At 39.7% G+C, this 23,694-nt stretch overlaps 1 protein-coding gene across 8 annotated transcripts in view; it reads left to right on the forward strand.

Moving 5' to 3' along the window:
• The window catches only part of POU6F2 (POU class 6 homeobox 2), a 495,570-nt gene that overhangs the window by 105,180 nt on the left and 366,696 nt on the right, over positions 1–23,694 (forward strand). For all 8 annotated transcript variants that reach the window (XM_058725457.1, XM_058725452.1, XM_058725455.1 and 5 more), the window contains one exon: positions 4,151–4,322. In XM_058725457.1, the coding sequence (XP_058581440.1) occupies positions 4,151–4,322 (172 nt within the window). The remainder of the gene's footprint in view (positions 1–4,150; positions 4,323–23,694) is intronic.

Raw genomic sequence — 23,694 nt, forward strand, 5'->3', positions numbered from 1 at the left:
TCTGCAGGGAGAAAGATACTACACACAATATGCTCTGGGAACAGTTGCCCAAGGTTTTAACACCCTTCAGGGTCCATAATTCAAGTTCTGGGAAAACCCATGAGTTGCTAAATTTATGAGCCTTGGTTTTTCATCCAGTACAGTATAAAAGGGTGCTGTGCTTTGGAGACGAATCTGCTGAAGTTCAAAATACACCTTTACTTTATTAGCTGTGTGGCTTTGGGACAAGTTACGTAGCTTCTCTGAGTCTCAGGCCTTGATCCCTCAAATTGGGGACTAATACCTTGCACAGTTTGGGTGACATTACATACATCTGAAATGGCTCTCTTCATTCGATACACGGGACCTAATTTTGTTCTTTAACAATGCGCGAATGAGATTTAAAGAATTGCTGGGTGGTTCTGGTATTAATTGCAGCCCTTTCATTGTAGGACGTGGTGAAATTTTTTCTTCACGTTTTGTGAATGGAACCTACCTCTCTCCTGCTTCTTCTCCTCTCTGCGTCTGGCTCTGAGGTCTCTGGTGACCCTTGTGAGTCAGCATGTATTGGCACATGCTGACACATGCCATGTCCTATTCTTGAATCTACTCACCACTCTTCCATATTGACCCAGTCATTTTTCTTCTGTTGAGGCTGATAAAAGAGTTTCAGGGAAGTCCCAACTCCTTCGACTGTGGTTGTGACAATTGCAGATTTTTAAGCGAGAAGTCTTCACCCCTTCTATTTTTTGCCAGCATTAGCTATTTCCGTTCCTGGGTGCTGCTGCAGGGATCCTTGTGCAGGTTGAAGATGCGGCTTTCTTACATTCCCGCGAGCGTCTGTGTTGGCGCTTGTTGGAAAACCCTTTCTTCACTCTGGCAGAAAGGATTTTTACAGACTGCCATCCCTTTTGGCAGGGGAGAATGACTTCCAAGCCGAGAGCTGCTTGAAAGAGGCACTCCCTCATCACTTATGACTGTACTCAGTGGTTACTGCTTGTGACACATTTTCAAATGGACCCCCCAGTGGCTGCAGCTGTGATTAAAAGCTGTCTGCTCTCTGCCTCACTGGGGGTTTGCTGTTTAACCATGTCGTGCACATATATATATCTGGGCTACAGCTGCATCTTGGAAAACGTAAAGTGTTTTGTAAGATAAAAAAATCAAATGAGTACCTGAATGGCAGACTCCTGAATTTTCTAAGCTGGAGTCACTGAGAGGCACTACTTGGGAACCTAGCCCTGGATGAGGTATATAAAAGTCATTTAAGGAAGAGGAGCTAATGGTCAGTGAATGTGTACCATCTGCCAGCACATGCTTCGCACACATAGGCCGACCTGAACATCTTAAAGATTTAAGTGCTCTTGAACTTAGCAGTTGCATTTCGGCTACCCTCTGTGCTCAGGATTCAGTTTGACCATTCACAAGTAAAACAAGAACAGAATATTCTTTTTTTTTTTTTTTTTTTGGTAAGACTATCCAGATATCCCTGATATGTGAATAACCACATTTAGCTTCTCATGAGGGTTTTAAATGCCATTCTAAACATAAGTTTACCATGAACACTACCTTAAAAAAACATTCAAATGAACAGTGCGCCCTCAGAGATAGGGTGTACCTTTGAAAGGCACAGGACACAACCCTTCCTCTAGATTAGAGAGATTGAGTATGCAACATTTTAGAAAGTAAAAATGTACTAGAATTTAAATCTGGGCTCTTTGCTGCATGTGAGGAGGACACTTACCAAAAGCATAAGGTGAAGGAGGGCTCCCATCCCTATCCTCTGGGCCCCACTCACTGAATCAGAAGAATCCAAATGCGCCTTTTCTTAGATGCATAGGAAGGAAACTTGGGGGACATAGGAGAATTTTGCATCCGCTTTCCCCCTGTGCCTGCCTCCCCCCATCCCCGAAAGTCAAGCGCTCCAAATCTCGGTGACCAAAGGCAGTCAATGAAATGCTAATCTATCACCAGCAAATTTAGGCTGACAATACTGTGAATCGACCACATTGATGACATTGATTATATTTCAAATATTTACAATATGGTGAGACAAGCCTAATTTATTTTCTAAAGAGTTCAAGGTAGGTATCACCGATTCAGAGGGGGGAAACAATGGAGAAATGTTTGTGGTTGCTATCTGCAATAATCTGATGCTGACAGAGAGTAGTATTTTATTTAGTAATTAACAGTGTAAAGGGGAGAGGAGCTGTCATGTTGGTTCTTAAGCTGGGGAATGTGATGAAAGATGATATCTACGATCTCATCCTTTCCACTTGTTTAGGATTGTCAGGATGAGAAATGTCAGCATTATGAAAGCTCGGCTCTGCTCTTGATATGATAAAACCCTTCAAAAGCCAGTCTTTCTCTCCCTGGTCCCCCTCCTTTCCAGCTCTCTCTCTCTCTCTCTGCACTTGCTTTTTTATTTATCCTGTTTTGTTAGATGGCAGAAATATAATTCTTTTCTTTCTTCCTATTATAAGCCACCATTTTTGTTTTATTATATGTTTCACAACCCCTAATGCCCCACTGAAAATTACCTTGTTAAATGACAGTGTTTCGAAGCCATGAATCCTTTCCACCATTCCCTCAGAGGTTTGAAACAGTCAACAGACTGTAAAGAATAAATAATAAAAAAGTATTGATTATTTTGATGACTGTGAGATTCAATTAAGTATTAATTTTGCCCTCCAGTGGACCTATCAAGGTATTCAAAAGGGAGGATTCGGCTCAGCTAAATGCGTGCTGAGTGCTTCAGCCTTAAATAGGGAGAAAATGTGTTTACCTACAGTATTTGAAGAAGAAGTGCATTGATGCACAGAGTCCAATATTTAAGTGCTGTGCACATTAAGCCCTGGTGACAGTGACATTGTTTTCAGTGGTATGAGTATTGACTAAAGAAGTGCATTTGATGACAGCTTAAACTATTTGTATTGATTAACATTTTCATAGATTATCATGTGTCATATCAAATTCACTTTTCAGGCATGAATACATTAAAAAAAAAAAATCACCACAGGCATACGGCAACCAATGTAACGATGGGACAAGAGAGCATGCCGCCCCACCAGCTCCCGTGCTGGTCACCTGTTTCCTGCTCAGGAACCATTTAGGCATGAACTTGGCAATAAATACCTCCCAGATAACACAAAAAGGGCACTTCCTGCTTTTCTTTTCCTTGTGCACCCGACGTTTGTGCCAAAACAATATCATGCATCTTAGTTTGCAAATGGAATAGCAGGCTATCCTTGGAAAATACTTCTGATCCTAAGACGCCTTCCTAATGAGCTGAAGATAAAGCAGATTTAAATTATTGGGGGTGGGGGGGAGTTTGTCTTTTTCGGAGGTGATTTTTGTTTCCTTTTTCTTTAATGCTCTGGGCGTATGATGCTCTAGGTATCGGAAGTATTGAACACAGTTTGTAAGTATTTTTTTCCAATTTCTTTAAAAAATTTTTTTAAACCAATTTAAAAAAAATCGATTTTGCTGTGTATTGTTTGCTTTAAAATGTTCATTTGCTTTGGGGTCAGCTTCACTCCCAAATCTGGGACCAGGGAAGTCAACTTCTGAGGGTACTGATGCAATTTACATGAGAAATCTCTTTTATTCCATTGAAAGCATTTTGAGGACTCTTTTCTCCCTATCTCTTTTCTCTGCTCTGGGGATAGGGTTTAATTGCTTCTCCCCCAGGGAGAGTGCTTCTTAAAATAGCCCGTGGTTCCTCCATAGGGTGCTTCTTCCTTTTTAGTGTGTTGCTGAAGTACAAACCCAGCATTTTCTTTTTTCTTACTGCATTAAAGACGGAACAAGGTGTAAAAACATTCGCACAAAAAGCACATCCCACAATTAAAGCTGTGTTGGTTTAGGTGGCTTTCAAAGAAGTTTTTTTTTTTTTCCCCCTTCTTCCCTCCGAAGCTTCCTGAATCTCTCACATGCTAGTTGAGCTTTAATAGGGTGGGGAGTAATGGAGAACTCCTCGGATCTGTAATAGCTCTTCACTTGACTGCAGCCAGCAATAACAGCGGGAGCAGCCAGAGATAAGAGAGAGAGGAGAGAGGGAGAGTGTGTGTGTGGAAGAGAGAGAGAGAGGAGAGAGGGAGAGGGAGAGAGGACACGCACACTAAAGCTGCCACTTTTTTTTCCTCCCCTTCACTCTTTTCCCCCATCCTAGGATCCAATGATAGCTGGACAAGTCAGTAAGCCCTTGCTGTCACTGCGGAGTGAAATGAACACGGAGTTGAGAGGTGAGGACAAGGCTGCTACTTCAGACAGCGAGCTGAATGAGCCCCTGCTTGCGCCTGTGGAATCTAATGACAGTGAGGACACTCCCAGCAAGCTCTTCGGTAAGTCTGTCTAGGTATTTCATTTCAGCCCTACCATCTTGTCCAGAAGAGCGATCCACACCCCCCCCCCACCCTTTCCCTGTTGTTCATTCCATTTTCTTGTAAGTGCTAAAGAGGAGCTTGGCATCTTGGAGGGGCCAAGCCACCGGGAGCCCACTCCGGCCGGCTAGCAGGGTGTCCTGCAAACTTTTCCCAGCAAGGAACTTCCTCACTGCTCCTTCGGGCTTGTCTGATATTGCCAGAGTCCCCGGGCTAGAAATTATTTAAAAAAAAAAAAAAGAAGAAGAAGAAGAAGGAAAAGAAGAAGAAGAAGAAGAAGATGGTAATAATAATCAGGAAATCAGTTCCATTGTGAGAATTGGTTAACATTTATTGAATAAATATCGACTTGGTTTCTGGTTGCTTTGCAGCCTTTTGTTAAGGGGAAGGAGAGTAAAGAGTTATTATCTGTAGTCAAAAGATGGAAGGGGGAACTGAGAAATATCAATACAAGCCTTTCTGTGCCAGGTAAACAAAGGTGGCCACGGGAATTGCTGGGAGATCTAACATTTTGTAATCACAATTAGAATGAGTATCTCTTCTTCTAAAAGGTGAGTGGGGAAGGAAAATAGGTCCTGTGCGTCCCTCCCCTACTGCCTCTTGCCTTGACCAGATGTTTATAGCCTCATCCTAAATGTGGAGGCAGCCCAGGACCTTTCAGGAATCTTTGTTCCATAAACAAAACAAGAGCAAGCAGAGTGCCACTCCAGCAAAGACATCTGTCATTCAAACAGATGACACTCTGTAAGCCAACTCAAGCAACTGTGATCTCTAATCAGAAAGGGGAGCGGGTTGTTGAGGCGCGTGACTGAGTGATGGATGGTGATAGATGTCTGTGCTGGAGGAGCACTTTATGGGATAGAGTGACATTAGGTTTTCAGAACACTTCCTCCTGAAACGCTTGCTTTTAATTATTTTCAAGTGCTTACATGCTGATAACACTGGATAAGCGCATGTACACCTTAACCTGTTTATCTACATGTGTAAACTAACCTGATATATACATCTGATTATATATGTATATATCAGGCAGAGCACTGCTTGGGCTCAGTTTAAAAACATAGTCGTGTGCCTGAACTTCAAAGAAAAACAACACTACGGCACAGACTGCTTTGTTGAGAAAGTCATTAATTCAGCTGAAAAAAAAATCAGCTTAATTTTTTTAGCCTCCAGGAAGAAAGCAGCTTCGATAGTTTGGCAACTTGAGGCCAGCTTCAACAGAGGATCTTTTCTCTGATTTGAAACACTCACTCAGTCAAACATGAGAGTGCTGTTGCAGAAAAACTTTCTGTTTCAGATTTTCTATTGGTAAAATACTGTTTTACAGTTACGAGGCTAACAGATCCCAGTTTCAAGAAATTCTGTCATATTACCCTGTTCTGGAAAAGCAGCTGTTCCACGCATATGGGTTTTCTATACGTCGGCATTAAGGTTTTAGCATTTTCCCTGTGAGGGAATATTTTGTTGCAGAGTAAGTTTCTACATGTCTGGGGAGAATCATGTCCTAGAACACTCCTTGCGTTTCAGGGGGTTAGTGAGAGAAGTCAGATAAAATTATAAATTACAGAAAAGCAAGGCCATGCATGCTTCTGCCTCTCTGATGTTGAGGATCCTAATCCCAAGCCCTTTGACTTGTGAAAAGTAATCAGCTGTGAATTCAACAGGACTGCGGATCCTGGATTACTTGTTCCTAAACTTTGCTTGTATTTGAAAAAAGTAAATGCATTTTTGTAGACTTTCACCTAACACCCCAACTTGTTTCCTTTTTCCTTCAAGTCAACTAATAGAGGAGTAATTAACATGGCTTCTCAATGTTTATTTCGATTTTCCACTGTTGGAAATTGTTGCAGCTTTGTTATGTCACTTCTTACCAATTTGCACATGCAGAGAAATAAGCTTAAAAAAAAAAAACCCAGGAGGGCCAAAGAAATTCGAATTGAGTTCACTGAAGACACATGTGAAGTGGAGTATTTATGGGTAATACTAAGGAATTGTAGTTTAGTTCAGAAATTGTAGTAGGTGTTAGAGTATGCCCATATTCACGTTACGTTTTCCACTTCTGAATTTGAGAGAGGGGACCCACCAAAACCTGCATCTTATATCTGATATTCCTTGTGTATCCACTTCATTTTATTTGGCCTCTAGAGTGCTTTTAAAACACAATGAGAATATTTTCCAGTTTCCAATTCGGTGAAGAAGCAACCAGTAGATGAACAATTTTGAAAACTTGAGGAAAAAATGGGAGACAGCCTAAGACAGAGGGACTAGGACATCCATCGGAGGAAGCACCCAATGTTCTCCGGGGCTTCCTTAGCTATTGGGTCCATTATGCTGTCTCCTGTTAATACGACTGGGACTTAGCCTTAGAAATTCCAGTTTATGTAACTGACTAAACTTTCTAGAAGAATTATCTCCCAGAATTTTTAGCAACTTTGGCCACACCTAATGGGTGATAATTTAATGGACCATCAGCTTATTTGACACGAATACGCTCAAGTGTTTTGGTTCTTATACGTAATTTTCATTGCACTCAGTCCTTGACAATGAAGAGTTACATTTTTTCCTGAAAAACTGAGAGCATCCAGATTTGTCTCCCAACAATGATTTTCTAATGCACTCTCTCCAACCATCTTGTCATAGCCTACACACTGCATTATTGAAAACTGTGTTTCGGTAATGAAAGGAGCAGATTAAGACAAATCGTGTGCATCTTGATTTGTTTACTTTTGTGGAGAGACATTCCCCAACAACAGGAGACAGGCAGAACTCCGTTGTGTCCTGTACCTGAAATTTCAGTCTTGATGGATTCCTTTGGAGTTGTTCCCCCTTCTGTTTCTTGTTGAAATTAGCAGTCCACAGGGCAAGTCTGTTTCTCTCACAGTATGGGCACCTTCAGCCCAAAACTGCAGGAGAAAGGCTAATACTGATGCCCTCTATGGGTAAACAAAGGAAATTCCAGGAACCATTGGGTCTTTTATGCCTCTCTTAAATTGCACCCTCTGCTCTTAACAGCATCCAAAGGGAAACATACTGTGCAGAATGTTTCAGTGCTCTGTGCAGCTCAGAATATACCAGAAGGAGAACCCAGAAGCCATATGCCAGCTTCAGTAGAAAGTTCAGAACAGGGCCCTTGTGTTTTATAAAGTAATTACATCAGAGATAACATTTTGCTTAACTTGAACAGCTATGGAAACTCAAGTACACTTAGGAGAGATGAATCCGCATTTCATTTGAGAAACGTGTGGTTAGGTAGTTCTCTGTGATATCATTAAGTGGTGCATTATTTATTCTCGGAAAGCTGGTAGGATAACTGTCTCCTTTTTCGGTCCGTGACTGTATTATGCTGAGCTCTGAGCTGTAAGGAAACTGTATGGAGGAGAACAGACTTGGATATGAGGGGGTCGTATCAGAGAATCTGGCTCTGTGTCTCCCTGTGTTTCGGCTGCGAGATCAAATGAGTGATGCCATGCGGGACCAGGCATTTAATATGTGACTGGTGATGTACATATTCGAAACCATTCTCCAAACCGGCCTTTGGCGAACAATCTCAAAGGGAAGAGGTTGCTGTGTTTCTCTAGTGACATTTATAGCACTGTGTCAATGTGGTGCCTCATTTTTAGTTATGCTCATCAAGAATTCAGTGTTCCACATTCAGTCACATTGGATGCTAAAATTCAAATGGTAGCATCAACAACTTGGTCAGGAGGATGGCCACGGAAAGGATAAAAGTAATATATACCCCTAGAAAAATATCTGTACTAAAGTTTTGCCATGCAGTCTCAGCTGAAAAAGTGAGACCACATAAAACAGGCCCTAAATATTTTCTCCCATATATATTTGAAATTTGAAAGATGATTTATTAACAGTGTTCCTCCTGGGAGTATTTTTATTGTTTCAAGATAAACCTCATGATTGCTTTCCTCAAAGTCCCAACTACCTCGGGTGGCCAGGTTAGTCTGTGGCTTGCTATTCAGTATTATCGTACTGTACATGAACTGGGCCCACAGCTCGAAAGCCTTGAGCTGAGATGTAAACAAAAACCCATTTATAAACATCGCACCCGAGGTAAAAAGCGATGGTTGGTTTTCTGTTATGATATTGTGGTTTTCTAGTCTAAAAGAGATTGCATATAATGATACTTGTGAACGTGGGTATTTTCAATGTCATTTATCTGTGAACTTTTGGAAAAGGGTTGAAAGTTGGATGAGTGATTCTTCCTTGCCAGAAAATGTGCTATCTGTAGGGGTTTTCTTTTCCTTTCCTTTCTGTTATCTTTCTCATAAGAAACGTGCATTATAAGATTTTTTTTTTTAAATTGCCATCCAGTTTGACTTGATTAGAATTTATGGCACTGGAGTTGTTTTCAATGACAAAAGGATAAAGGACTAAATTGTCGGTCACCCCTTGAGACAGTGGTCTCTGCAGGTCAGCGTGGAGGTCATTGGTAGGGCATTATGGGGACTGTACTTTGTGGTATGCTGCCTGTGTATAAGTGGGAGCCTTCATTATGGAATCACTGTCTTTATTACTTTATTTAAATGTCTCTCTCAAGGTTCCAATGCCTGGGACATTTATAATATTCTGATAAAATATGCTGGGGCCAGTAATCAGTACATAGGGCTTAAGCCCCAGAAGGATTTAGCTGGGAGGCGATGAGGAAAATTCCCCGGAGAAATATATTTATTTAACCTATGCATCATGCTTCTATATTTTTTAAAAGTTTTGATATTCTGCCGTGGAAGATTTTTCTTATTTTTCACTGAAGAAAGTGTGTTTTGTTAGGGAAATATTAAGGGAGTATATTTTTAAATCAACTAAATGACTTGGATAATAGATTCTATGCAAAAATAGTTACTGAAAAGAAACCAAAAGAAATCTGTATTTATGTAAGTAAATGAGGTGCATGATAAGGTATGGCTTAATGGGCTGTTCTCTGACTACTGAGGGGAAAAATGCACATTGAGATACATTTCTGAACATTGACGAAAACCTTACACACTTAAGCATTTCTTAAAAAAGACTCCGGGGTGTGTGTGGATAAATTCAGTCTTAGTGGGTTTTTCCCCCTAGAATACCACTGTAATACTGCCTGGATAAGTAAATCTGCTTTAAGTAGCGTTAATGTGTAAGTTTTGAAATAAAAATAAATCCATGTAACATAGCGCTGATGTTCAAACTTTTTAACCAGATCTGTTCGTGGAGCTATGCTCATTTCTGAGTGACTCTTTAATGGAGGACAGTGCACACTACGTGACATAAGATTCAGTGGGGACTCTCTCAGTGGCTCCCTTTTCTGTTTCTGCCATGCCTGGGGGGCTCAGGTCAGACATCTGTTTAAAGAAGAAAGTTCAATATTGCCACGTCTGAAGATGCTCTCTGTGCTAACACATTAGCAAACCAAAATGCTGATATGGTTTTACATTTTTCTTTTACCTCGATGGCTACGATTCTCCTGTTTTGTTGTTGTTGTCATAAGGTCCTATGTAGAATTGGAAATAAGACCAAGTAATAGACATTGCATTAATCTGCACATCCACCCCTTCCAGTGATCTCATTTTGGTCTTTTCAGTGTCTTGGATATTTCTGACTTAAAGGTTACAGGGCATTACAGTGTTTTTGTAGTTCACCCAGACCAGTTTATATCATAATTAATAAATAGAGGGGCATTCCAGATTCAGGCTCGCAAGGCTCAGCCTTAAGTAGATTGCCTTCTTTCTCAATTACCTTATTTAATCATAGAGTTAGCATTATTCTTGTAAGAATTGACCAAATAAAAATTCCCCCCACTTAACAAATGAGACTTAAGTGAGGATTTCAAGGGGACCTGGCTTGCTGTTACTCAGTAAACAAATAATTTGTGAGAGGGCTGGTCCTTTCTTTGGTTGGCGATCTGGCTGGTTTATGTTTGGGGATTAATAATACATCAGACATTCACACATTGAAAAGAAAGTAGATGTGAAGGGTGTTGTTCTGCTACTGCGCTGCTCCCGATTATCCGGGCCCTTCCCCAGGTCCCGAGACCAGCCGAAGAGCAATCACATCTGCCCAAATCTGCACCTGGCTCTACTTAACATGTTTCTTGGTTTTCTTATGCTAAAGAAAAAGATAGCAAAGTGTTTATACCAAGCTGGCATCCTGTCAGGGGGCAATCTGTGTAAAGTTTCCCGCTGTCAGGTTAATAAATTTTTTAAAAATATCCAAAGGCAGAGGTAGCTGGAGAAAGCTCCCAGTAACACCTGCCATTCTCCAGCAGATGGGCTTCTCTTTAATATCCAGCGTGGCTCTGGAATTTTCTTGTTTGTTGTCTTCTGAGGTTCTGTACTTCGCTGGGGTTTTTGTTTGGCTTTCCTTTTATTAATGACATTTCGGTCTTTCTTTTAAAATGGTTATCCTTTAAAATTTCAAGCATCTTCTTCTTAGAAGGAAATAAGTGAGTGTAATTTGTTTCAGTCTGGTATTTGCAGTCGAACATACACCTTCATGCTATGAGCCTGAACAAGCTTCTAAACCGGTCAACATTGGGCTTTTCTTTGGGAATACCTCCGAGTAACATTTATATTAAAATCCGTTCGTTCATAAAGGAGTATCTGGGCTTTGGCTGTGTGGGGGCTTCCAAGGATGCCTGTGTGTTACTCATGTTGACCTGACTCAGTCTTTTACATGTAAGCTCCCACCTTCTGATTCTCAAAGTCAGAGTTTATACAAATATGAACCAAGTGTGGACTAGTTTGGTAACACCTCTTACTCTATGTTGTGACAAAGAGTCAAAAATGGACTAAGCTTTTTTAATGTAAACACAGAGGTCAGCAAGAACAGCACTGACTCTCTTTTGGTTGAAGACAGTCTTTCGTTCTCAGAGAAATGGAAATAAACTTTGTTTTGTTAAGCATTCAAAGATCGTTTTTAAAAAACCACCTCATAAAATTGCACAGCTCCTGACATCTCTTCTTAAAATTAAGCTGCTACTTCTAAAAAACAATACTGGTATGTTATATGAGTGTCTATATGTTATTTGAGAACTGAAAAGAAAATCCATGCTCAAATTTCTCCTACAGTCTTTCCTTTGAAAGTGCTTGTCAGGTCTGATACGTGGTGAGAATATACTGTTGTTTATTTTCATTAAAAAATTAGCCACCTGGAACAACAAAACTAATACGGTCTAGGTCACTTTTATTAGAGGACTGCTCTGCCCTCACGACTAATTGAAAATATAAAGAAAAGTGATCAGATTACAATGAGAGAAACTAATATCATTACACAGAAACTAAATGCTTAAGAGGTCCGCTTATACCGAAGACCATTAGAAAATGGGATTCTGTAATGAAACCTGCATTCATTAACATGGTTTAAAAAACGTTCTTAGTAAAAACCTAAAATAAAACCTGTTCATTTAGCCTGAGGACGAGGTAGACTATGAAGGTATTTTTAGCAGTCTCGGAACATCTCAGTGATAATCAACATGGCATGATTTAACAATTTCACGAATGTGTTTGTCCTGCAATATATAGTTTGGCTTTAGCAGTTTCCTTGGCGTTTCATCTTTTTCTAAAACAATCAGTGTTTTCTAGATTGGTGTCCTTTCCAAATCTCATGTGACTTTGATTTCATTCTATTAATTAAAAAAACCCCACCAAACCCTAATTGTGACAAAAGTTTATGAAAGCCAAGAAACCCCTATTTAAAGACTAATATTAGCATAGTGTTTTAAAGTAACAATGCTCATTTTTCATTTTCTCATCATGTCCATACTTTGTGGACATGTTTTCTTTCCGTTTTCTTTCCTAAGCGCTATGAACGCACTGCTACCCACACGTTTTACACACGTGTGTGCGTCTCTGGTGTGTTCTCCATATTTTCCCCTGTGTTCCTATGACACTTCAGATTTATCTTCCTAAACTTGTAGTATGTCTATATTTGCTTTATCAAAACATTAATAAAGCCTAATTTACAATAATAAGCTTTTTTTTAGTTTATGCTATCTGTATATCACTTAAATGTACTTCTGCTATACCTATGAACCTATGAATATTGAAACACATAGTTTCCAGATAAAATTCTCAAAATTAATAGTTTACCAATAAGGGACAAGCAATTATACTATTGCTTCAGGCGTAGTTGGGCTACTATCCAAATTCCAGTGTCTTCTTTGCAGCTGCTAACCACTGAGCATTTCTCAGAATTTGTGCAGTTAATTCAGTAAAGAGATTTGGGGGTTTCTGCACAGTTTGATTTATAGGGTATTTGTACACACACACACACACACACACACACACACATAATATAAATATAAACTGTCTCAAGAAATATATATGTGTGTGTGTGTGTGTGTGTGTGTGACAGATCTTGCTCAAACTAGGGAAGACCCTTAGGATCTAAACATTAGGAACCCAAGTGTTTGTCTACCTGTGGGATATACATAGATTACAATATAAACATTTATATTTTTTTCTTTTTTAAGTAAAACACATTTGTCTTATAGTTGGTAAGCACAATTTTGTGCCTGTGAGGATTTCGTGGACTTAAATATACACTTACCTGTACACATATCAAGATAGAATGGGGGTTTGATGCACAATAAAGAAATCACATTTTAAGCATTTGCTATTAAAATAGTATGGGGTACTTAATCTCCCTCTGCAGTCCTCCATGGCCACACGTGTGGTGATTTGTCTTTTAATAGCAATATGGCAAGATTTACTTTTATAAATTAATGGTTTGGGGTTACTTATTGCATGAGAGAATCACCACTGTTGAAGAAGAAGAGGGGCTGAGGGATTAATTTGATTTAAAAATGCAAACATTTGAAGCTGTTTATAAAGCATGAAAAATTATTACCGCAGAGTGAATTTTTGCCAAAATCAACCAAGGGTAGAAAGAATAAAACATCAAATGGAAAAACATATTTTCCTGTATTTAACAATGTGTAGACGCTCAGGTGGAATAGGGGTGGGGGTGGAATGGCCTTTTCCAAACCTGCATTTTTTTCTTTGATAGATCCAATTTCATGTAGCAAAATATTGCAAAATAGAAACACGTCAAAAAGAAAACATGCTGTTTTCAAAAGGAGAAGCATTGAAGATAGTGAAGAAAGCTAACATTTTAATGGATTCGCTTGCTATCCATTAATCTAACTGTAATCTATACATGGGTGAATAGTCAGAAAAGGGATCGTCTGGATTATGTGGGAAAACTTTCATAAACTTTTGGAAACAAACCTGCGTCATTATTTTAGATGTTGATTGACTCATCTCTTTCTGATTCCTAAGATTAAGGCAGGTTTTACTCTTAAGAGTTACTAAGAAATGATTCAGGTTTATAGTTAATGCTGGTCTATTTCCTTGCTTTAATTAACAATTTTTTTAATGTTTATTTATTTTTGAGAGAGAGAGAGAGAGAGAGAGAGCACAAGCAGGGGAAGGGCAGAGAGGGAGACACAGAATCCAAAGCAGGCTCCAGGCTCTGAGCTGTCATCACAGAGCCCGACACGGGGCTCGAACTCACGAACGGTGAGATCACGACCCGAGCTGAAGCTGGGCATTTAACCGACTTAGCCACCCAGGCGCCCCTCCTTGATCTAGTTTAGAATCTTTCGTTCTGCCATTAGCTTCCATGTTTAATGTAATTTGCTAACATTCCAATCAGAATCTGCAGGCAATCAGAAAAGGGTCAGCTTCAAAAGGGATTAATATCTATAGCTGCCTGCTGAAAATGGTCAAAAGCAAACAAACAAAGACCCAGAACTGGTCAGACTGGACATTGCTGATGGTGTGGAGATGGTTGCACTAGCTTACGATGGTAGCTACCTGTCTTGTCATCTGTAGTATATCAATATGTTTTTATAATGATACAGTCACCTGAACCCTGTAACGGTTTATAGTCCTTTTGAGAATTCTTATGGATTCTTAGAGTGACGGAGGTCTGAGAAAAGATCTTGAAAGCTTTCACAAAATCTGGCTGGGTGACAGAAAAGTAGCACGACTGTGATTTAGCAGCTATGGAATCCCATTGACTGGGAACATCATTAAACTTTTAAGTGAAAACACGACCCACAAAACAAATGGTAGATACGAAGGGTGAGGGGCACCCAATTTCGGACAGCCGAAATTAAGAGGTGCCAAAAGCTCTGCGAGGAGAGGCCAAATTCAGCAAGCCCAATGTTGATCTTGATATTCTACTTAGAAAGGGGATTTTGTTGATATACTGTTCTCAATATTAAAACATGCCCTGGAAATTAGGGCCTTTCCTAAATGGGATCTATCAGACTTGGTCGTTGTGTTTTCATTTTCCCTGGCTAGTTTTAGTCAATGATATATAAAGAACTTGAATTTGGAATCTGGCACCCGTGAGATCACAAAACCAGGAGCAGCAGGAAGTAACCACAACAAGTAACTTCGCATCAGTGTCTGCAAGGTAGATCTCAGTCCTCTTAACATTTGTAACGCTGCTAATTTCTGTGGACTTTTAAAAATACGCTTCCACATGAGCTCTCAAAACCCATAAAAGTGTGGCATGTAAAGTAAATTGTTTGTCACTTGCCGACGACCTGCCATATTTATTGTCAGGAGAAATGGACATTAGTTGGGAAAGCAGTTGTTAGAGGCCAAACAATTTTTAAAGATGGCAAAGATGCGCGAGGGTTTTCCTTTTTCTAACAATGAGCCGCCCCTTCAGACATCAAAAGACAAGATAATAAGACACTTCAAGCACAATTCAAGATTATATTCAACATCTAAAGGCTCATCTCTTGTCAGTTTGCATTTACTCTTCCAGGGATGTGATGCTTCTATCATCTTTCTGTCAAGGGGAGTCTGGCAGAAGAGGCGAGGGCTCTTATTTCACACACTTAGGGTTTTTTTTTTTTTTTTTATCAAATAGCCCACACTCGTTCTGATTCAACCAAAATGGGGGGATAATTTGAAGAAGGTCATGCACAAGCGCAAAAATCTCATATTGATTTGTGTGATTAGAAGGCATTAAAATTGCACGTTTATGTTAGTCGCTGAGATGTTTTGTCAGTTTATTTGGTAATACACTTTTGCAGCCTGGGGGGGAGAAAAACAGATGACTTAAAATTTAAAAATAGAGAGCTGAAAGCTGAAATTGGTTCCTTTAAAGTGACCGTATTTGAACATTTAACAAGTGAACATAAAAATAATTTAATGGTTTAGTTTAACAATATTTGAAATTAGCTTCTACAACGAAATGCTTCATTTGGTATAAAGGAAAACAAACCAGTGGTGCCTCTCTGAGGAAAGAAATATATATGTGAGATTATTTTTTAAATACTTTAAACATTGATTTCATATCTTCAATATATAGATAAAGGGGATGACATTTTCAATATAAATGTAATTATGAGGCTATTTTATAATGGTCATCAAATTTTTAACATTTTGTACTCCTTGAAATTACAACATCATTATATTGGTCATTTTATGCCTTTCTTAGTATATGTGCCCTTTTCCAGAGAGGGTACTAAAGAGTCAATAAAGGAGTTTTCAGATTATTATCATTCTTTGTCAAAATTTATCACATTTCCTCCTTCGTTCTCTGACGGTCACAAAGCTGTACAAGATAACATTCTTTTTTTCTTCTTCTTCTTCTTCTTTCTGGTGGAGGGAGGACATCTACAGAAGTTAGAAGAACCAGCTTTTCCACTCAAAATAAAACAATTGGTGAAAATAAAACCATGATATCCTGGGATCATTTCTCTATTGAATCTTTGAAATTACTCTTCCTAGGAATTTTCATCAACTCTTGGTGTCTTCATTTCTCATATTTCTCTTTTATGCTGTGAAGTGTTCTGAAGCTGACTTTCATACTTTTGTGCTGCTTTCAGGTATCGAAACAAAAAAGATACGCATATGTACAAGGGAGTTACAGCATAAGTTGAGTAAAAGTGAAACCCATGGTTTGTTCTATTTGTTACACAAGCCTTTTCCATGCTGTGGGGTTTATGCATTCCATATTCAACAGTTAATTCACCCGCTCAACAACAAATGTTTGTTGAGTACCTGTTCTGTGGTGGGAGCTGTGCTGTGCTCTCTGGACTCAGTGGAGAAAACACCAGAAAGAATCAACCACCCAGTCTTGCTCACCCACCACACGGCGCCGAGGTTGCAAAAATGAACCAGGCATGGTCACTCTAACCCTCAGTAGCCTGCAGCCAACATTATATATTGACTTTCCATTTACTTCATTGTTTCCTGTGACTCTTTGGGAAATCTCAGTCTTCAAAACTGTGCATTTCCGAAGTAGTTCATTGCTCAGAAGCCTAAACATTTGAGAAAAACTATGATGCCCAAAAAGCGAGGAAGAATTTTCGAAAGCATTATTAAGTGATTCGGACAAAAGGAATGGATGATGTTTTCATCATCGAGTTTGGTGCTGATCCTGTAAAACGGGTGTGATTCTTTAGCAATTGTTTCCTGGTCATGGCCAAAGGAAGAATCAACTAGATGTATCTTTTCCTCCCCGTCTCTCCTGCCTCCTTTCTCCTCCCAAGAATCTTGTTGGTTTATCATGTAACATAATGTAGTAGGTCAAGGCTCTGGAGTCTGTGTTTTGTTAGCTGGTTGGGCCAGGAACATAACGGGGTTAGGCCTCAGCTTCCCCATTTCTATATGGAAGAATTGATGGTACTTACTTCATAGGGAAGCTTGAGGTTGAAATGAGGTGATGTGTGTAGAGCCCTACTAAGTGCCCAGAATGTAACCAGCATTCAGCAAATGTTAGCCATACCATACTTTATTAAGAGGTGAAAATTAACTTGCCTTTTTGGATGGAATTTGGTTAAATTTTAGCAACAGGTATCAGAAAACCAACAAAAAAATTTCTGAGGCTTTCTAAAATTAGCCATGCACCTCCCCGAGGAAACATCAGCGCCTGCCCCCCCTCCCCCACCCGCCCCGCCCCACCCCTGCCCAGGCCAGGGCTCTCTTGGCCAAAGTAAAGTTCTGGGGATCTTCTTCTCTTGATGACAACACCCCTTCCTTCTTCAGGGCATTGGACACTGCTTTCTTCCAGAGTCCATTTAGGAAAGGATTCAGACTTGTGAATAGATGACAAGCAGGTTCTAGAGGAAGCCATAATTCACTATTTTCATGTTGGGGAGTATGTGGGCAGTGCGATGGGCAAGGATGGAAAGGGGCAGTTACATATCTTACTCTTCTCTAAATTTAAAATATTGGAGTGTGTGATTCTTTCAGATCATAGAAATTTTAAAAATAATGCTGGCATCGAGAAGTGATATGTAACCAGATGTATGTGGGCGACAGCAAATGCTTCTCTAACTTGCGGTTGGGTCGGTACCCTGATGGCAGCCTGCCTTTCGGTGGTTTCCCTCCAAGGCATGAGTCGTCTCTCTAAGGGAATTTGCCAGATTTCAGGCCAGGCACTTGTTTCTTTCTACCTGGACCGTATTGTTGCCAAAATTAGAGACATAACATTCGCCTCCAATGAAATGTTTGGAGATCTTCCTGAGGATGGTCACCATATCAAGGTGAACCACACAACATTTCAGAGAGAAACTGTCCATTGAACTTGCATGAAGACGGGAGAAGAATGGCTCAGCAGAAGAATTGTAACCAGGGTTCCTATCACTGTTCCTGAGCCACGCAAAGGGGTATGACTTCTTGTGCCTCCGTTTCCTCTTCTTTAACACCAGAGGTCAGATAACAATCCGACAAGGTGTTGAAGATTATGTAAAGGAAGGCGAGTGAGGTGCCTACACATTGGGGGTGTTTAATAAATGTGAGTTTCTTTCCCCCACTTCTTAGACCAATAGTGTTGCCTTTATCAGGTCTGAGAAGTGACTCTGTAGGGAGTGTGGATCCAGACATTAATAGTTAGATGATGTAGAGGTTTTGAACCCTAAGATCTGCTTTCCTAATCTAACTTTTTCCATGAAAGCCAAAACTCAGGCTAGAAACAGAATAATCTCTGTTCCAGAAGTAGAAGAGATTCAGTTAGGATGTGGATCTTCGCTGTACCAGTGGGGAGCTCTTTTCTGCCTCCAAAGTAAAGCACTCCTCACAAAGGGTTAGTTATGTGGTAAGTATTGGATTATGGCTGCAAGTAAAAAATCCACAACATCTCCATTCTTTTGGGAATTTTCATAGTCAATGTTCATTGGGACTTTCTAATCTTGCAGAGTGAACCCTTTATACATTTTTTTAAAAAAATGAATAAACCAAAAATAAAATGACAACCTCAAAAAGTCTTTCAGGGCAACGTTTCTAAGAATCGAAAATATGGTGCAATTTAAGTAGGTTAAGTTGACATTTGAGCCCATATTTAGGGGGAAATGTGTTATTACATTTATTAAGGGTATTTAGAGATTTTCGTTGATATTACTAAAACCTTTTATAGACACCAAAGTAGTCAGGATGACTCCAGGAGCAGCTCTGTGTTCTTGTTACCATGGCAACCCCACACATTTTTAATTACATATTTACCCATGCCCCTTGCACTTTTGTCAGAAATTATTGGCACTTCTAAAGCCACTTACTTAACGTGTGTCGATTGATATTAATAAATAAAAAGTGATATTGAGAAATATTCAATCATACTTTCAAATTGAACTAATGTACATGTTTATGTTAATGTTAAATTAGAAGAGGCAAACTTTCCTTGAAGCCAGTGGCAGTGACCATCCCCTTCATATATTGTGCCTATTTGACAGTTTTGACTTTCTTTGCTGAGCGTACAGGACGTTTTGTCCCTTGGGAAGAAAACTCACCTCCTCATACTGTGGCCTCGATTGGGTACAGATTTATTTATTTATTTATCATCCAGCTCTGATAAATGTGAGTTGTACCTTTCCCCACACCGTTCCCTTCTAGCCACCACCTAAAAGATACCTTCTTCCAGCCCTGCATTCAAGGGCTGGACCGTCCAGTTTTTCATATTTTTATAAAATTAAGTTGTATGTTTAATCAGTCTTGACTAAAAGTCACTTAGGAGAAAAATTGTTTCTTCTAGGTAAGATTTTTTTTTTAACTGATTTCTCTGATTTTATGTCTCCTGGTGGCTCAAAAATCTTCTTTCCTCAAAATCTTCAAGACTATCACAGTCTTAGACACCTCTAGGAATTTGTAGCTTACCTTCTTCATTTAAATCTTAAATCTGGCTTGTAATAGACTTTTTAAAAGGTGATTTACCTCACGAAAATGGCAATATTTTTACACTACCTTTTGGAAGGACGCTTTGATTCTTAGTCTTCTGCCCCTCAAAGAGGCATTTTTTTTCCTAAGACACCAGTCTTTTAGAGGAAAATCTATAGAACCTATATAGCCATACACTGTTAGCTCCTATCCCTTCATTTCAATTAGGTGAAAGGGGCCAGGTGCAAATAACCATTTAATATCTTGATGTGTTCTCTAAGCTGCTTATAATGAACTTATTGAGAGGTTAATTTATTTAGATCCACTTACTGAGGGTGTCCCCGTCTGCTGCCCCTTCCCCTTTCTGTGGTCAAAATATTTTGGCGAAGCTCTTTGATTTCACATATTACAATGAATCTTGCCTTCCCTCGCTTTCCAACTAACCCCTCATTTTTTAAACCTCTTTTGCAGCCATTTCCAGTGTTTGCCTAGTATTATAATGACTTGTGCATTTGTCTGCCTTCCTTGCTGGGTAGCAAGCCCCTAGAGGATAGATAATAGATCTTGCATATATTAAGTGCCAGATAAATGTTTTTTGAATTGAACTGCTTCTGAATTGGATGTTTCTGGACATCATCCACACTTGGTAAATACTTAAGTGAATATTAAGAGGAAATAGACTCTATCCACAGGAGTCTACTCTCCAACTAAAGGAAGAATGTGTGTGTGTGTGTGTGTGTGTGTGTGTGTCAACAAAAATGAATAAGAAAACAAAGGTAAAGAAGTGTTTGCTTACAGTCAACAAATATTTATTGAGCACTTTTGCGTAAAGCTTTGTACAAGGGGCTGAGAATGTGATAATGAATTAGACAGACTTTGTCCCTGTTTTCCTAGAGTTTAGAGATGGTAGGGAACTGGTTAGAAGTGTTTTGCAAGTACTGGATGCTATAGAAATGAATAAAGAAGGACATGACTCAGTCTGAGGGTCAGGTTTTATGATGGACATTGAGTGAACATTATGTGGATGTTACTTTGGCAAAGTACTCCTTTCCAGTTAAAGATAGTCTTGGTGGAACTGTCAAACAAGATGTTCCATCTTTTCCAGGACCAAGAGATTGTATGTGCCCCAAAGTAGATAATTAGTTTGTTCTCTCTTGGGAAGATAATTCTTGGACTGAGTGATCCAAGTATTTAAAAACAGCTCCATGGAGTGTGTGTACATGGTGATGATCCTAGAAAATGCCAGGAGTTTTTACCACCTTGATTCCTGGACGAGCCTTGAATAACATCTTTTCAGAAATCTAGATATTTAGCACTTTCCTTTGATTCCATGACTACCCCGAAACCTTACAACAAATTTTTTTCCTCCTTTCTCATCTTTGCTTAAGTAGGGCCAGACTAGGTTCATGTTCCTTGCAACGGAATAACCCTTGTAACACTGGTATGTTCGTGATCTCCAGGGCTACATTTAGGCAAGACATTTTTCTAAAATTGCTTCCTCAGAGTTAGAATGGAGAAGTCATTCCAGGCTAGGCAAACAGCATGGGCAAAGGAACAGAGTGAGAGAGGTGTGGTCAGCTAGAACTTTTTCTGGTGGGAAGTAAGGAATGAGAAGAATTCTAATTCATCCTGGTAGAAAAAGGCGGGGTAGCACCAGGTGGAGTGTTAGTTACGAATTACTGAAATCTGCCTCTGAATTAGCTAAGCTAAGAAAGCTTAAGGGAAACTACACAGGCTTGGGGCACCCGGGTGGCTCAGTCGGTTGAGCATCCGACTTTGGCTCAGGTCATGATCTCACAGTTTGTGGGTTCGAGCCCTGTGTCAGACTCCGTGCTGACAGCTCAGAGCCTGGAGCCTCCTTCAGATTCTGTGTGTGTCTCTTTCTCTCTGCCCCTCCCCCGCTCATGCTCTGTCTCTCAAAAATAAATAAATGTTAAAAAAAATTAAAAAAAGAAAAAGGAGAAACTACACAGGCTAAAATTCTAAGGGTCCCTCCCATTCTTCCTGCCTGGCTTCGGACCCATCCAGAACACCACCACCAACACTGTACTAAAACAAAAAGTTTTGACACATAAAGTAATGACACATAATGTCATTACAATGATAAGGTTGTTCACATTGTCTATGGCTGCATTATAACCCAACCCCAAACTCTTAGTGGCTTATACAATGACAACATTTATTTTGCTTACAGATCTTCAGTTCAGGGATTGGTTGGTAGAGTCCATGAGTTTCTCTTACCCTTGGCTTCAACTGAGGCAATTCCAAGGCTGGTGGTTGGAATCATCTGAAGGCTTGTTTCTTCACATGTCTGGTGGTTGATGCTAATTGTTGGTTAGGACCGTTTCTGGGATTGTTGACTGGAATACTTATGTATTCTCCATGTGACTTGGGCTTCCTCTCACTATGGTGGCTGGGTTCCAAGGGCAAGGAGAAAGAGAGAGAGAGAGATAGGAGAAGTGAGGGGAGGGGAGGAGAGAAAAGGGGAGAAAAGGGAGGAGGGGAAGAGGGAAATGGGGAGGGAAAGGGAAGGGAAAGGGAAGGAAGGAAAGGGAAGGAGAGAAGAGAAAGGCAGTGGAATCTGGCTTTCATAAACTAGACCTCTCTACCTTATCCTTGGAAGTCAACAGCATCACTTCTACCACTTTCTATTCATTAGAATCATGAGTCATTAAGGTTCCCTCATATTTAGAAAGAGGGGAACTAAAACTCTACTTTTTTGATGAGGAGACTGTCAACAAATTTGTGGAAAGTTATAAAACCACTACAAAAGCAATATTACTTATACACATTTATTCCTTTTCTCTCTGATAAACTAAAGTAAGGAAATGTTGGGGTGCCTGGGTGGCTCAGTTGGTTAAGTGTCCGACTCCTGATTTTGGCTCAGGTCATGATCTCACGGTTTGTGAGATCGAGCCTGGCGTCAGGCTCTGTGATCAGAGCCTGCTTGAGATTTTCTCTCTGCCCCTCTCCTGCTCATGTGTGCATGTGCACGCATGCATGTCCCTCTCAAAATAAATACATAAACATTTAAAAAATATATTTAAAGTAAGTAAATGCCTTTTGGGGGGTGGTGTCTTCTTGTTAGTGAATAGATATTCCTAACAAAATCGGAAGATTTTGTTTGAGGCAAGGTGAAATGGATAGCTTCTACCCCCATGTAATGAGCATAGATCAATTCTCTTTTAGGTATGTGTGTGTCCAGTTCTACAGAAAGTTACCTTCTTTATCGCTTTCATTTTTCTTAGAGATGAAGAGGTTTAGTTTAGAGTTTGGAAGCTGGGTCTTTATAAACACGAGAAAAATAAAGGAAGTCTCATCTTAGGGTGTCAGGGGCAGACGGAGGGTAGAATCCGAAAGTCCACTATGTCTACGCTTATGACAGACCATTGGTTATAGCAAATGAAAACAGATTTCCCAAACCTCACATATTAAGTTCAATACATTTCTCTTTGGTAATAACTGGAAGAAATTTCAGTGATAATAAACCATTTCTGAGCCTTTATGTCTACCACTAGACACTGTAAGGAAGGATGGACTGGTAAAAGAAAGTTGGTACATTTGAAGGCATTTCATGTAATTATTGTTGTTTATAAGAAAATCATCCGCACCACAATTTTCTAAAAATCTTTAAAAATTAAATGAATTCTATATTTGAGAGCTTCATACTTCATTTTTTTTTCTGACTCTACCTAAAATATTTCCTCTTTAAACACGCTGAATTCTTAATTGATTCCCCATTTTCTAATGTCTAATGATTTCTATCAAGAACGATCACCAGAGGCAAGAATGTGTATTCCTGGTGTTTTAGACAGACACATATATACATGAAATATAAGGTTTTTTCTGGTTCTGTTGAGAAAAGTGGGGAAGCAAAGACCATATTAAAACCCAGAGCTACCTGTGGTTATTTTAAGTATGGACCCAGCAAATTAAAATTTGCTCAACTGCTATGAGTTGCTCAAATAGTGGCCAGACTAAGCAGTTTTTATTAACTGTAAAAGTCATGAACTGAATTCTGAGTTTTTTCTTCCACTATGATAAAAATTCTAGCTCCGAATCTTATTTTCCTTGAACCAGTACCCTCCAGCCCTCCTTTCCTCCAGGAAATACATAAGAAGCCAGAATGGAACCTTCCTGAGTGCCAGCCTTCTCACACAGTGCTGTCAGTGAATGAGCCCAGATGGGAAGGGAAGCAGGGCACCATGGGAAAATGTCCAGTTTGTAGC

The sequence above is a fragment of the Neofelis nebulosa genome, chromosome 4 (genome assembly GCF_028018385.1).
Source record: "Neofelis nebulosa isolate mNeoNeb1 chromosome 4, mNeoNeb1.pri, whole genome shotgun sequence".
Taxonomy (NCBI): domain Eukaryota; kingdom Metazoa; phylum Chordata; class Mammalia; order Carnivora; family Felidae; genus Neofelis; species Neofelis nebulosa.